Below are 12,485 nucleotides of genomic sequence, written 5' to 3'. Positions count from 1 at the left end.
ATGAAATGTTTCGAGTTACAGAGATCATCAGTCGTCGACCCGGTATACCACCTAGGTCCTACGAAGTTGATCTTCGAAACAGACGATGCGACTGTAGAAAGTTTCAAACACTTCATTATCCATGTGCATATGTCGTGGCAGCTTGTACTAAAGTTGGGTTCAATGTAGAACAATTTATCGATGAAGTGTACACCATCGAGTGCACGTTACGTGTATGAAAAACCGAGTTCCCTGTGTTTCCTGACCTATCTACTTGAGAGGTACCTTCAACGACCTTCGAGTTTGTCCCAGACAAAGGGTTGCATAGGAACCCGAAAGGTCGTCTGCAATCATCCAGAATCCATAACAAAATGGACCTTAGGTAGAAATTCGATGGGAAACTGTGTGGCGTATGCAGATTAGCCGGTCATAATCGAAGTAAATGTCCGCTCCGAAACTACAATGTTGGACAATCGTTTCAGTTGGGTAGAAATTGAGATGTAGTTCATTACATGTTGAGAGGATTGAATCACAAATTTGTCTACAATTTGTTGCAGTTAATCTAATTTGAAATTACAAAATAAAAAAAACCATAACATTGATAAATAAGATAGTAAAAAAGTCATTATATAAATACAAAGTTGACTATTTAAATTACAAAAAAATAAATTAAATTGATAAATAAAATACCAAAAAAATTTATTATATAAATATGAATTATTTATATTACAAAACACCCTAAAATTGATGGTTTGATGGTGTGATTCTAGGGGTATATTTTTGTGGAGCTTGACGTTCACGTTACGGACGATTACGGTGATCAACGTTCTCGTCATCCGTATGTAAGGGTGTGCGAAACATAGATGAAAAATAATATGTCTCAAATGCCATCGATAAACTTGAGCCGAGAGGAGTGGAGTATTACGGTGGATACGGGCCGGAAGGAGCAGAGTATTGAGGTGGATACAAGCCGGAAGAAGCGGAGTGCTGAGGTGGATACGAGCTAGGATGCCTGGAGTATTGAGGTGGTAGTGGGCTGAAGATATCAAACTCTGAATGATATCCGTGCCTTGATGATCCCGGGAAATAGTTATCGCCCCCAAATCTGGATGATAAGATGTATCCCTAGAATGTAGTTCTGTCCCTGCCTCTGGCTCCGGCTCCGGCTCTGGCTCTGGTTCTGGCTCTGGTGCATGATGCGGATTTAGAAAGGGTTGCCCAATTCGTGTCGCATGTGGAGGGACTACCATCGACCGCCTACCAAACAAAAATGGTTTCCCTATCTCACAGTACCACTGTATGTACTCTAATGAGGGCTGCAGATCCAAAGTACGATCCATCTGAGGTACCCTCCCCAAGTGGTTGTTCCACATCGTAATATATTCTTCATGCACTTCTCTCCAATCATTTCCATACATCTCCCTCCTACTCATCCCATGGATCTTCCTCAATTGTACTGCCAATGTCGGGATATACTGTATACAATCGAACAGCCGGAGTACTCGATTGCCATGATACGACTCTACTACCTAAAAATTGATAACGGGTGCGCTAATGCACTATAAGCTTGAGTGGACGTGAGCAGATGAGGGGATAACTGCCATAATTTTTGGAACAGAATACGACATCCAAATGAACTGCACAGTTAATAACATTATTATATTAACGCGGGTCGAGTGAGATAAAATAATAAAATTAAGTTTATATTGGAAAAACTTACCCCTTCTCCAACATGACTCTCAATCATCAGACGGTATATCGGAACCGTGTATGACCTCTCGATACCCGGATTAGTACTCCATCTACGAAAACAAATTGTTAGAACAATATAATCTGAAAAAAAGTCAACTAATTCTTAAAAATAGTAAAAATTTATCACTTATTAACGAGTGAAAATATATATGATTTGTGACTAATGGATGTCAAGAATGACATCTGGTAAAATGCCCACGACTACAGCAGTATGAGGCATCCGCCTATGTCCATCGTAGAAGGATTTGTCGTCCGACAAATTTTGCGATACAACATGGCTAAAACTGTGGACCCCCAACTGTATGAACGAGTGTTATGTAAATTGGATAATAAGGATAAGTACATTAAGTGGACCGTACTGCCGTTTGCATCCGGCATGAGTACACCCCCTATAAGGTGCATAATGTAAGCTCGAACGGCTTGCATCACCTCCTATTCATTGGCAGTACTCGACAAATGCTCAAAATTGGCCTTTAGCCATGAAAATCTCAAACTGGTAAATTTCCCCTCACTTGGCGAGCGTCCAAGTAATTCATAGCAAAGGGTAGCCGGCCTAGAGATTGAACTTAGGCCCGTGACCGTATTCCCGTCGATGGGAAGCTCGAGCTGTAGTGCAACATTCGCTAGAGTGACGGTACACTCCCCGCATGGTAAATGAAATGTGTGGGTCTCCAGACGCCATCGCTCGAATAAAGCGAAAATTAAGTCGTATCGCAGATCAAAAGTCCGGATCAATGCCGTTGATCTAAACCCAGCTAACTCTAAGTATGGTATTAGGCGACCATCTGGCAGAAACCTTGCACTATTAACACGGCCCCTCAATACGCGGTACGAACCCTGACATTATTAAATTAGCAAAATAGTTAATGCAATATAATTTAATTCAGCAAATAACATGAGTATCAAATAAAACTTTTATTACCATCTCATTAATATTACTTGATATGTGATTATTATTATTAATCAAAGAACCCATTTCTTTGCAAAGTCGCAATTAAAAAATGAATTCATTTAATTTATTTCAAAAATACAATAAATTATTTGATTTCAAAAACAAAACACGGTAAATATCTAATAATTTCTCATAATTTACCTACAATAAAAAATTTATGTTAGATTACAATAATAATATAATTAAAATTAATATAAACTATCTAAACATAAAAACATACTAATTAAAAAATAAAAATAGAAATAGATACATACCCGAGTAGTTTATTTCAAATAACCTATAAAATTATATAACAACAAATTTAATCAACATTTTAATAAATCAATAAACATTTTAAATAAATAAAAATCAAATAAAATTACATTATATAAAAATATCCATATCCCATATTTTTTCACACAGTCAAAACTCTACTCCCATTGCTCAAAATAAGAATATTAATTATGAGTTTTGGAAAACACTTTTAATTGATACTATTAATGTATTATTATCAATTTTTTAAATTTTTAAGTTGTTGTTAAGTATTGGTATGTTAATAATTGATTTATATTTCAATATTTCTACAATCATTTTTTATAAAAATAAATTTAAAGTATATAAATTTATGAAAAGAGTCATTATGATTAAACTTAGATGATTGATATCCAAGTTGATATAAAAAAATTAAATGAGTTAACAACAACTATATGATTAAAAGAGTCAGTTATGATTAAACTTTCAATGAAATAATTTTAATTTTTTATAAACTTATATGTTAAACTCACTAAATACTAAATTAGATGAACAATTTATAACTTAATCCTAAATTACTAATAAATTAATTTTAAAATAATTACAAACACAAAAATTTATAACATAATCCTAAATTACTAACAAATTAATTTTAAAATAATTATAAAAAGCAAAAAAATTACATTCATACAAAATACTAATCCAAAACTATAAACACTAAACATAAATAATTTATAATTAATAATTAATAACAAAAAAATCACAATATCTTAATTAAACTCTTTAAATTATAAACAAAATTATTTACTAAAATAATACATTATCTTTTTTTTTCTTCTCCTTTCTCTCTTTTCTTTCTCTCTTTCGGTGGATACATGGGGTTTGGGGGATCATGCTTATAAGGTCCCCCATTTGTAACTTTTTCTCATTGAAGGGAGAGCAGCCTGGTGGAAGGGACAACAGCATGGTGGAAGGGACAGCAGCATGGTGGTGCAGCAATAGCTGCTAGCAGCCGGGGAGGGGGCATTCGCGCCTACCTGTCAGGTGCAATTAGTCACGCCTATCTGACAGGCGCGACCCGTTTTTTACCCATATTTTGACCCGTTGACCATATTTTTACCTGTATTTATATTTAAATATTTTTAATAAAAATAAAAAAATAATATTTTATTTAAACAAAAAAAATTAATATAAAAAATTGATTCACGCCTGTCAGATAGGCGCGATTAAAAAAAATACCATTTCGGTAATTAATCTAGCTGATAACCTATTTACGTATTTAAATTTTTTTAATATTTTTGGGTAAAAACCCGATAAATAGGAAAGGTGATGTTGAATTATTAAAGTACCAAATTTGTAAGTTGTAAAAAGTATTAACAAATTTCATGTTCATGCATGGTGGACTTGATTCGATTCAGTTATTATGAAATTGAGAAGCTTAAGGATATTTCATCAATCAAATATAAGTTAGAGATGTTTATGGATGGAGTTGATTTTAGGTCCGATTTAAGTATAATATTAATATATTTTATGTTTGTTTAAGTCGGACTCGAAATATAGGTCTAAAATATTAGTCAAACTCGTCCATATTTATAAAAATTAACCTAAACTTATTTTAGGTCCATTCATATTATTTTTAATTTTTTAAAATATTTATTTTAATTTAATATATTTATATATTTCTTTATTTATTAAAATTTTTATATAATCATATTAACATTATTTTAGTATGTAAAATAGAATTTTATACTATAGATTTTAGTGTATTTTAAATTACATAATATACATAAAAATAACATAATATAAAATATTATAAATTTAAAAATAGGCCAAGACCAACATTAAACTTTAAATATTAAAACTTAAACCCGTAACATATTTTAAATAAATTTAGATTTTTATTTCAATTTTTTTTTAAACTTAATATTTTTAATCGAAATCTATCACAATCGTAATTCCCACTTAAATGATGATGGGCATTGTTAAAACCCGAGTCAAAGTAACACGTGTCAATATAGAAAGCGAGTATACAAATGTAGTAGAAAAAAAAGAAAACCTTAAATTGCGTCAGGAAGCCGTACGAACAAATAAGCCAAAAAATATCAATATATAGCGTAGCGTACTACTACACAGCTCACCTTTATAACGAAACCAGAAAAGCCCTTCGTCTCTCTCCCTCACTCACTCTTTCTCTCGGGGTTTAACCAAACGAATCAAAGCAAAATGGCGTCAGCAGCACAGCCACCGTCTCTTCCACTGCCACTACAGGCGTCGAATGTTGCAGGAGGAGGGTGGAATTCTCTTCAACGAGCTTCATTGTACGTGGGTGATTTAGACCCGGACGTTACTGAGACTGACCTCATTAACAAATTCTCTGCTATTGCTCCCGTCTCTTCTCTTCGCCTTTGCCGTTGCCTCCGTACTAGGAAGTCTCTTCGTTACGCTTACATCAACTTCTTCTCTCATTTTCATGGTGTCTTTTCTTTCCTCCTCTTACTTGTCTTACATTCTTTTTTTCAGAAACCTCTGTTTCTCAAATTTCTTGAAGTTTTAATATTCCCCCCGTTCATTTTTGTTTCATGTTAAGAATTTGGGTTTCTTTTTTCTTTGTCTCTCTTTAGTTCGTTTATTTTCTTGCATGCTTTCGTTTCTTGGAACCCTTACTCTTAAAGAGTTTCCAAAAGCTCTTTCATGCTCTGTTTCTCTGTTTCTAAAGTGTTTACGTTATTTCTTTACATGGATTTCATTTCATTAGGTTAAAGAAGAAGCCATTTCCCACAAATTTCTTATTTGGTTCATGTTGTTTTCTTCAACTAACCATGTTATCTTCGTTGTTCATTTTTTTCTGCTGAGTTCCTGGCTTGTTTCCCTTTCTTTCTTTTCTTTTCTTTCCCTTTTCCTTTTTCCTTCTACGATTTATTTTCTTGGCTAGTTTTACGATTTCCAGATTTCTTATCTATCATTCACGTCTTCTTTTTCCAATTTTGCGTGTTTCTGTTTTGTGCATAATCTATAGACATTCTTTTTGCTCCGTTTGGCCTATTTATTGCGAACTTTCTCTTTTTAGTGTTTTGCTTAAGTTTTTTCTTGCCCCTTTATGTGATGGGTATTGTTTTTTCTAACAACATATAATTCCATTCCTCTGTATTTCTAGTTTCTTTAATAAATCTTGCTTTTCAGCTGAGGTCTTGAGGTATTTTTAATGTTTATCCTCTGTTTTTTACCAGCACGTAAAGCTTTCGCTTGTCTAAACCACACTGACCTAAAGGGGAAACCAATGAGGATAATGTGGTCTCAGAGAGATCCTTTTCCAAGAAAGATTGGTATCGGTAATCTTTTTGTCAAGAACCTGGACCCTTCTATAAGCAGCGCTTGCTTGGAAGGAATCTTCTGCCGTTTTGGGACTATTCTTTCGTGTAAAATCGCTGAAGAAAATGGCAAGAGTAAAGGATTTGGATTTGTACAGTTTGATTCAGAGGGATCAGCTATGGCTGCCATGACCGCGCTCCATGATACTATGCTTGAAGGGAGGAAGTTGTAAGACTATCTATCCTTGTATAATTGACTGTTAGACTTTTATTCTGGATTTCAGCATAATTTTCTGTTTGTTGCACTTCCTTGGCAGATATGTGGCCAAATTTGTCAGGAAGAGCGAGAGGACAACTTCTTCTGAAGAAGAGAAGTTCACTAATCTCTATGTGAAAAATTTGTTTGATGACATGACAGAGGATCTTCTTAAAGAAATGTTTTCTAGATACGGGAAGGTTTGCAGTGTTGTAATCATGAAGGATGGCAATGGGATGTCAAGAGGTTTTGGGTTTGTCAACTTTCAATCCCCAGATGATGCTAAGAAGGCTCTCGAGGCTATGAACGGTTTACAACTTGGTAAAAATGAATGATCATGTTCGTGTTTTTGCCTTTTAAAACTTAGTAGTTCATCCAAAATAGTAATCAGGTACATATATGAAATTGATTTGTTGATCAGGTTCAAAGAATTTGTTTGTGGGAAGGGCTCAGAAGAAGGCTGAAAGGACAAAGCTATTGAAAAACAAGTACAAGGATGTGTTCAACTGCCGTTTTGAGAAATTGAAGGCTTCGAATCTCTACGTGAAGAACCTTAATGATTCCATTGATGACAAAAGATTACAAGAAGTTTTTGGTCGCTTTGGACGAATAACCTCAGCTAGGGTGATGCGCCTTGAAAATGGAAGGAGTAAGGGGTTTGGCTTTGTGTGCTTTTCCTCTCCTGAAGAAGCGACGGCAGCTTTACATGGGCTTAATGGTGAGACAAAGTTCTCCATGTCCTTTTTCCTTTGTCCTAATAGTTCGAGTTTCGATTTCTTTTTAGGAACTGTTTATTGTTACTAATCTGAATGTTGAAATTGCTTAGGAACCTTTTTTGAGGGAAAGTTTTTATATGTAGCAGTAGCTCAACGTAAAGAAGATCGCTGCAAGGAATTGCAGTACTACTATATGCAAAACACCCCAGTACAATCCTCATATCAATCTAGTTGCAATGGTGGTACCCCTCAGTTCCACTCATTTTACTTCAATTTCCCCCCTTGCCCTACTGTCTCCCCTCTCCTGTGCCAGCCATCCTTATATCAACATTTTGTTACAAACGTGGGCCAGTATCCTTTTGCAACAACAGATGAACAACAAAACTTCTCATATGTAAGCATGTATAATTTTTCTCGGAAACTAGATTTTTTTTCTGCATCTCTGTTCTGACTATTATTCTTGTATTGCAACAGGATCAAATGAGACACGTGCACCCGAGCATTGCTGGGATCAGAAGAGACTGCATGTACAAACAGCATGTATGAGCTACCATTTTTTCCCTTAGAATTTTAATTTCTAATTCTTGATATTTGCTAATGGAATTTCATGGCACGTTTTTTGTATAACATTTTCTTTTGTTATTTGTTTACTTGTGTGACTGATTGGTTTTTGCTTTTCCAACAAGATTAAGCTTGGATTCCACTTGACTACTTATTCCCTTCTGTTACAGTCTATGACATATAACTCTAATGTTCGGCTCCGAGAGCTGGACCATGTCAATTCTGGGAGTAAGAAAGTAGGTTTCAGAAAGAAGGGGAACAAAAGGTGTGAACCTGCGGAAAACTCTTCGGTAGCATTAGCAGCTATCGAACCTGTTACTGCAGCAACATCCCCTGGAAACTCTGAAAACAATGAAAATCTAAGTCACCCATTTGTGGAGAATCTTAAGGTTTGCAATTTCAGTTTCCAGTAGACTTCTTTTAGGAGAATGTTTCTTTTTGTTTCGTTTTAATATTGTGCTTTGTAATAAGCTCTCTATCACTCAGCCAGAACACGCCGCGAAGGTATCAGGAGTGCTGTTGGAGATGAACTCTGATGTACTCAAGCTACTTAATTCTCCAAATTCCTTGGCCATTAAAGGCAAGCCAGTCCAAGTGCTAAAGGAGGCAAATGCCAGGACTGGCACCGATGCTGTTACTTTTACCAACCCTAAATCTGCCCGTTGCTTGAGCTATTAGCTGGTGTCATTAGACATTCCTAACATGCCTACTCTTTGCCTAGGTAGCTTTTCAGTTTTGCCAATCACTTGCTGCTTATGCATAAGACAGTGTTATATGTTGTCTGGAATATATTTTCCTTGTATCCAAAATTAGAAGGGACAAAAAAAACAGTTTTCTTCTTTCTTATTTCCTTCTGCATCTTTTTCTTTGTTGTTCATTTTTTTCCCAACACTGTAGCTGTATCACATTTTCTTGGTCCTAAGATACACTTAGGAATTGTAAATAATCTAAAAAGAAATATACGTTGAGGAAAAAGGAAGGTTTAACTACAAATACAAGCTTCTACAATACGAGTCACTTTTTGATTAAGATAATAGAAAAAGGAGTAGTGACAGAGCTTAGTACAGTTTAAAAAGGGCAAGTAGACACGGTGTCCTGGCGAATCAAAGGAGGGGAATGCCCTGAACAATCAATGTATCTGCAAGTACCTGATTAGCAGCCTGCGATGGATGAACACTGTCCCAAAACACATACTGGGAGGCATTGGGACAAGTTCCCAGTGTATGCGGATTGCATAAGAATTCAGTTGTCTCTACAGTCCCTGTGCCACAGCAGCCTCTCGTTGCTTCTACGAAACCTACCAAATCAAAACAGTCATTTGCAGTGGTTACATAATATCGATTCTCTACACCATTAAAGAAATCTCTTTTTTCACCCACTAGACTAAAACAGGGAAAAACTCTGCCCCTACCATAGTTTGAAGGGGTATTAACAACATCAAGAAGGGCCTTGTAAATGTCAAAAACCACAATCTTGAGATCAGGGTGTTGCTTCTGGAGATTGGTTGCTGCTGCGTTGAGCTTTTTGTTGAATTGCTGAGCGTCGGTATTGAACCTGCTCACACATCCCTTCTCATGGTAACCAAACAATGTTCTTGCTAAGGGAATGCAACCTAACGGAGGAAGAGAAGTAACACCAATTTTCCTCGCTCCCAAGCCATACACGTTCTGTTTATATCAACCAAATATATATGAAAAAAAAAAGACAAACTTTATAAAAAATTGAACATACTGGTGTCAGATACATACTTGTATCCGAGACTCACTCCTAGAATACGAGCAACAGTATGTACCTGGACGAATCTTGTGAAGGCATCAATAAGGAAAGAGCCATACTGGTCTGGAGTATAGGCATGGTTAACCAAAGGATTGACATAGTAGTTCTGAAGAAAGTCACCGCTTCCAGCACTCAATACATAGAGTGCATCCTTGATGATGGATGCTGACTTGCTACTACCAGCTACCTTTGCTAGCTTTGCCTGGTACTCCTTGAAATACTCTACTTGCTGACTCAACGTGATAGCATGCTGCAAAAATGACATTCAAAAAAGAAGGGAAAATTAGAAGTTATGCTGCAAAGCTATCGATGCTGAGATTCAAACTTATAGGATCAAAATCTCACATTCAAAGAGGCAGCTCTGTCGTCATAACCAGATCCAGCAGAAGCAAAATTGGCTCCAATAAGAAGGTTGTTCCCTGATGCTTCAGGGCTTAGATATGCTGGTGGATAAGTAGTAAACCCCAGAGTTTCAGCTGCAAGTTTCAGTCAAAATATCAAACTTTAGTTCCATTTGAACTACTTAAAGAAAAGGAAAAGGAAGAAATTTGACTACCATCTTCTACTTACCAGTGATGTCAGTGGCCAACTTTCCATTACAAAACCTCCCGGTAGGCTTTTGGTTGGCGAAGTCCCTCCCATAAGGAGGGTAATTAGCCCTGAAGATGGTGGGGAGATAATCATTATTGCCCACATCTACCACTGAGTCACCAAAAGTCAGTATTGCTGGAACCAGAGTGGTCGAGTTCGACTCTTGTGCATACCCTATGCTTACTAATGCAAATGCAAACACCAGAAACATTAGCCTTCTGCTGTAAACCTCCATTTTCACTTTCACCAGGGGATAGTATTGGGGAAGCTTTGAGCATTGAGTTAGGCCTTATAAGCCGACGGAATGAGACTAGCATGTGATGAATGAAGGGAGATGGGGGTTGATAAAGGCCAATAAATGAGAGTAGTTCAAATGAATATTATTATCATTCATGTCGTACATTATAGATAGATAGATATTAACCATTTTTTTGTTTTTCGTTTAAAGATTTTTTTTTTCCGTTTTAAAATCTCTGTTTAGTCATAAAATGAATGAATGGGAGAAGCTTACATTTATGAAATTGTGTGTGTATTTAATCAAAACGAAGAAAAGTAGTTGGGATGATAATAAAAGAGCAGTGACGTTCATGGTGCGGAACGAAAGAGCAACTGCATGTGCAGGAGTTATTTTGCAAAAAATAGAGAGGGAAAAAAAGGTTATTTAATGTAGTTTTGGTACAAAGACAAGAAATTCGACCACCTCTCATAGATTTATACAAATAAGAAAAAAAGGAGGTTAAGTATCCAACAAAATGCATCTTCACTTGCTTTCTAGAGAGGCTTCCTTAATTAATTTCTTTAATTTGACCATGTGGGTTACCAGGTTAATAGATGTCCTAAAGTCTAATTACCAATTTAGTTGAAACAGAACAGATCATCTAAAGGTGTAGATAAAGACGTATAGTGAGGATCCAAGTCAAGCCAAGGGGCAACTACTGAAGTGAACTTCATTCCTTACATCATTATGTAACCATGGGGAAGTATATTAGGACACAAAAAAAACTCTCTTTTTTCCCTAAAATGGTACACATAAATTGTATCTGATTTAGAGTTATAAATCTGATGGTAGGTTTTGGAGCATAGAAATGAAATTGGTGGGGTAGAGGCCGTTTTTCAAAGTGGAATTAAAGCTTTGCCTGTGGTCTCTCATTATTGCAGTTTAGGGTATCCCTTCGCTTTCCAAATAGATTTTCATAGATGCTGGATTTGAGCTAAAGCTATAATTTCAAAATTTCAAGTGTGTTTCGGTAAAAAAGATTAAATTAAATTGTTTAGCATTTTAAATTGCTTATTTGTGATTATTGCATATTAATAAATAATTATTTTAGAAAATTTAAGGTTATTAAAATTTCGTTAAGTTAAAAAGATATTAAAAATAAATTATAATGAGAACACATGTATTTAAGCCCATAGTCCCTCCTCAACCCATAAATAAGGGGATAATTCGCTTCAGCATATTTAAACTCACGTTCTTCTATATTAGCATATTTGTTCTACTATTGGTACATGTTAGTATTGACATATGTTTCCGTGTATCATTTTGGATTAATTGAAATTTTAAATAATTTTCATATATATAATATACTTGTAAATATAGCTTAGTTACATATCAAAATATTAATTTTAAAATTATTAATTATGCTAAATTCATCAAGTAATTACATTTTATTTTTAAATTTAACTATAAACAAATAATGAAGATAAAAATATTAAGAATTAGTTTCAAATATTAAAATTTTTACCAATACATACCTATCGAAATGGACATAAACACATCGATAAAAACTAAAATTTATTGTTTTGATTTATTACTAGAATAAAATGTTTTGGCGATTCAAATTTCTTAAACTTTGAAGTAAAAATCTTGATAAAAGTGATGCTTAAAATCACTCATGCAAAATAAAAAAATTTGGATTTTGATTTGGATATCCTTGTATCTATAAAAATCTAACTTTAATTTTCAAGAGATATAATTTGGATTTGAAATTTCATTTTAAAATTTAGAATTTACAAGAATCCAAATAATATGAAAATAAAAGATGAAATTTAAAATATTTAAACTTTTCTTCTTTTATACTGAATTCAGGTAGCCCACTCTATCTAATAGCCCTAATTTGATTTATACTGAATTTGTTTCTATCATGTGTTAAATTATGTTGTTTATTTTAAATTTAGTGATATTATGATTTCAATTTTGTCGTTTTATTTTTGTTAATTTAATTTAAATAAATTTATTTAACTCTTTTCAAATTTTATTTTAATTAACTCGCATGCATAATATCTTTCCACACAAAACCACACCTTTTGATGTAATCTCTTACATCAATCAGGAATTATAAAACACAATTTCTATCTCAAGTCAG

General features: G+C 34.5%; 2 protein-coding genes across 2 annotated transcripts; one reads left to right on the top strand and one right to left on the bottom strand.

The window, feature by feature from the left end:
- The first annotated feature begins 5,074 nt into the window (after positions 1–5,074).
- Positions 5,075–8,562, top strand: LOC105777381 (polyadenylate-binding protein 6). The gene is made up of 8 exons (XM_012600641.2): positions 5,075–5,387; positions 6,142–6,451; positions 6,540–6,799; positions 6,900–7,196; positions 7,305–7,588; positions 7,669–7,734; positions 7,926–8,144; positions 8,242–8,562. Exons 1-8 carry the CDS (start codon positions 5,138–5,140, stop codon positions 8,431–8,433), a joined length of 1,878 nt encoding a protein of 625 aa, XP_012456095.1. The 5' UTR covers positions 5,075–5,137; the 3' UTR covers positions 8,434–8,562.
- Positions 8,563–8,719: 157 nt separating this feature from the next.
- On the bottom strand, positions 8,720–10,438 carry LOC105777382 (GDSL esterase/lipase APG). Its single transcript, XM_012600643.2, has 5 exons — positions 10,102–10,438; positions 9,877–10,007; positions 9,548–9,781; positions 9,167–9,422; positions 8,720–9,052 (listed from the first exon to the last, which is right to left on the bottom strand). The coding sequence occupies exons 1-5, from the start codon at positions 10,355–10,357 to the stop codon at positions 8,859–8,861; spliced, it is 1,071 nt and encodes a 356-aa protein (XP_012456097.1). The 5' UTR covers positions 10,358–10,438; the 3' UTR covers positions 8,720–8,858.
- Between the last annotated feature and the right edge of the window lie 2,047 nt (positions 10,439–12,485).

This window comes from Gossypium raimondii, chromosome 10, assembly GCF_025698545.1.
Source record: "Gossypium raimondii isolate GPD5lz chromosome 10, ASM2569854v1, whole genome shotgun sequence".
NCBI lineage: Eukaryota > Viridiplantae > Streptophyta > Magnoliopsida > Malvales > Malvaceae > Gossypium > Gossypium raimondii.
The sequence above is the reverse complement of the archived record's forward strand: the minus strand, read 5'-3'. Positions and strand labels throughout refer to the sequence as shown.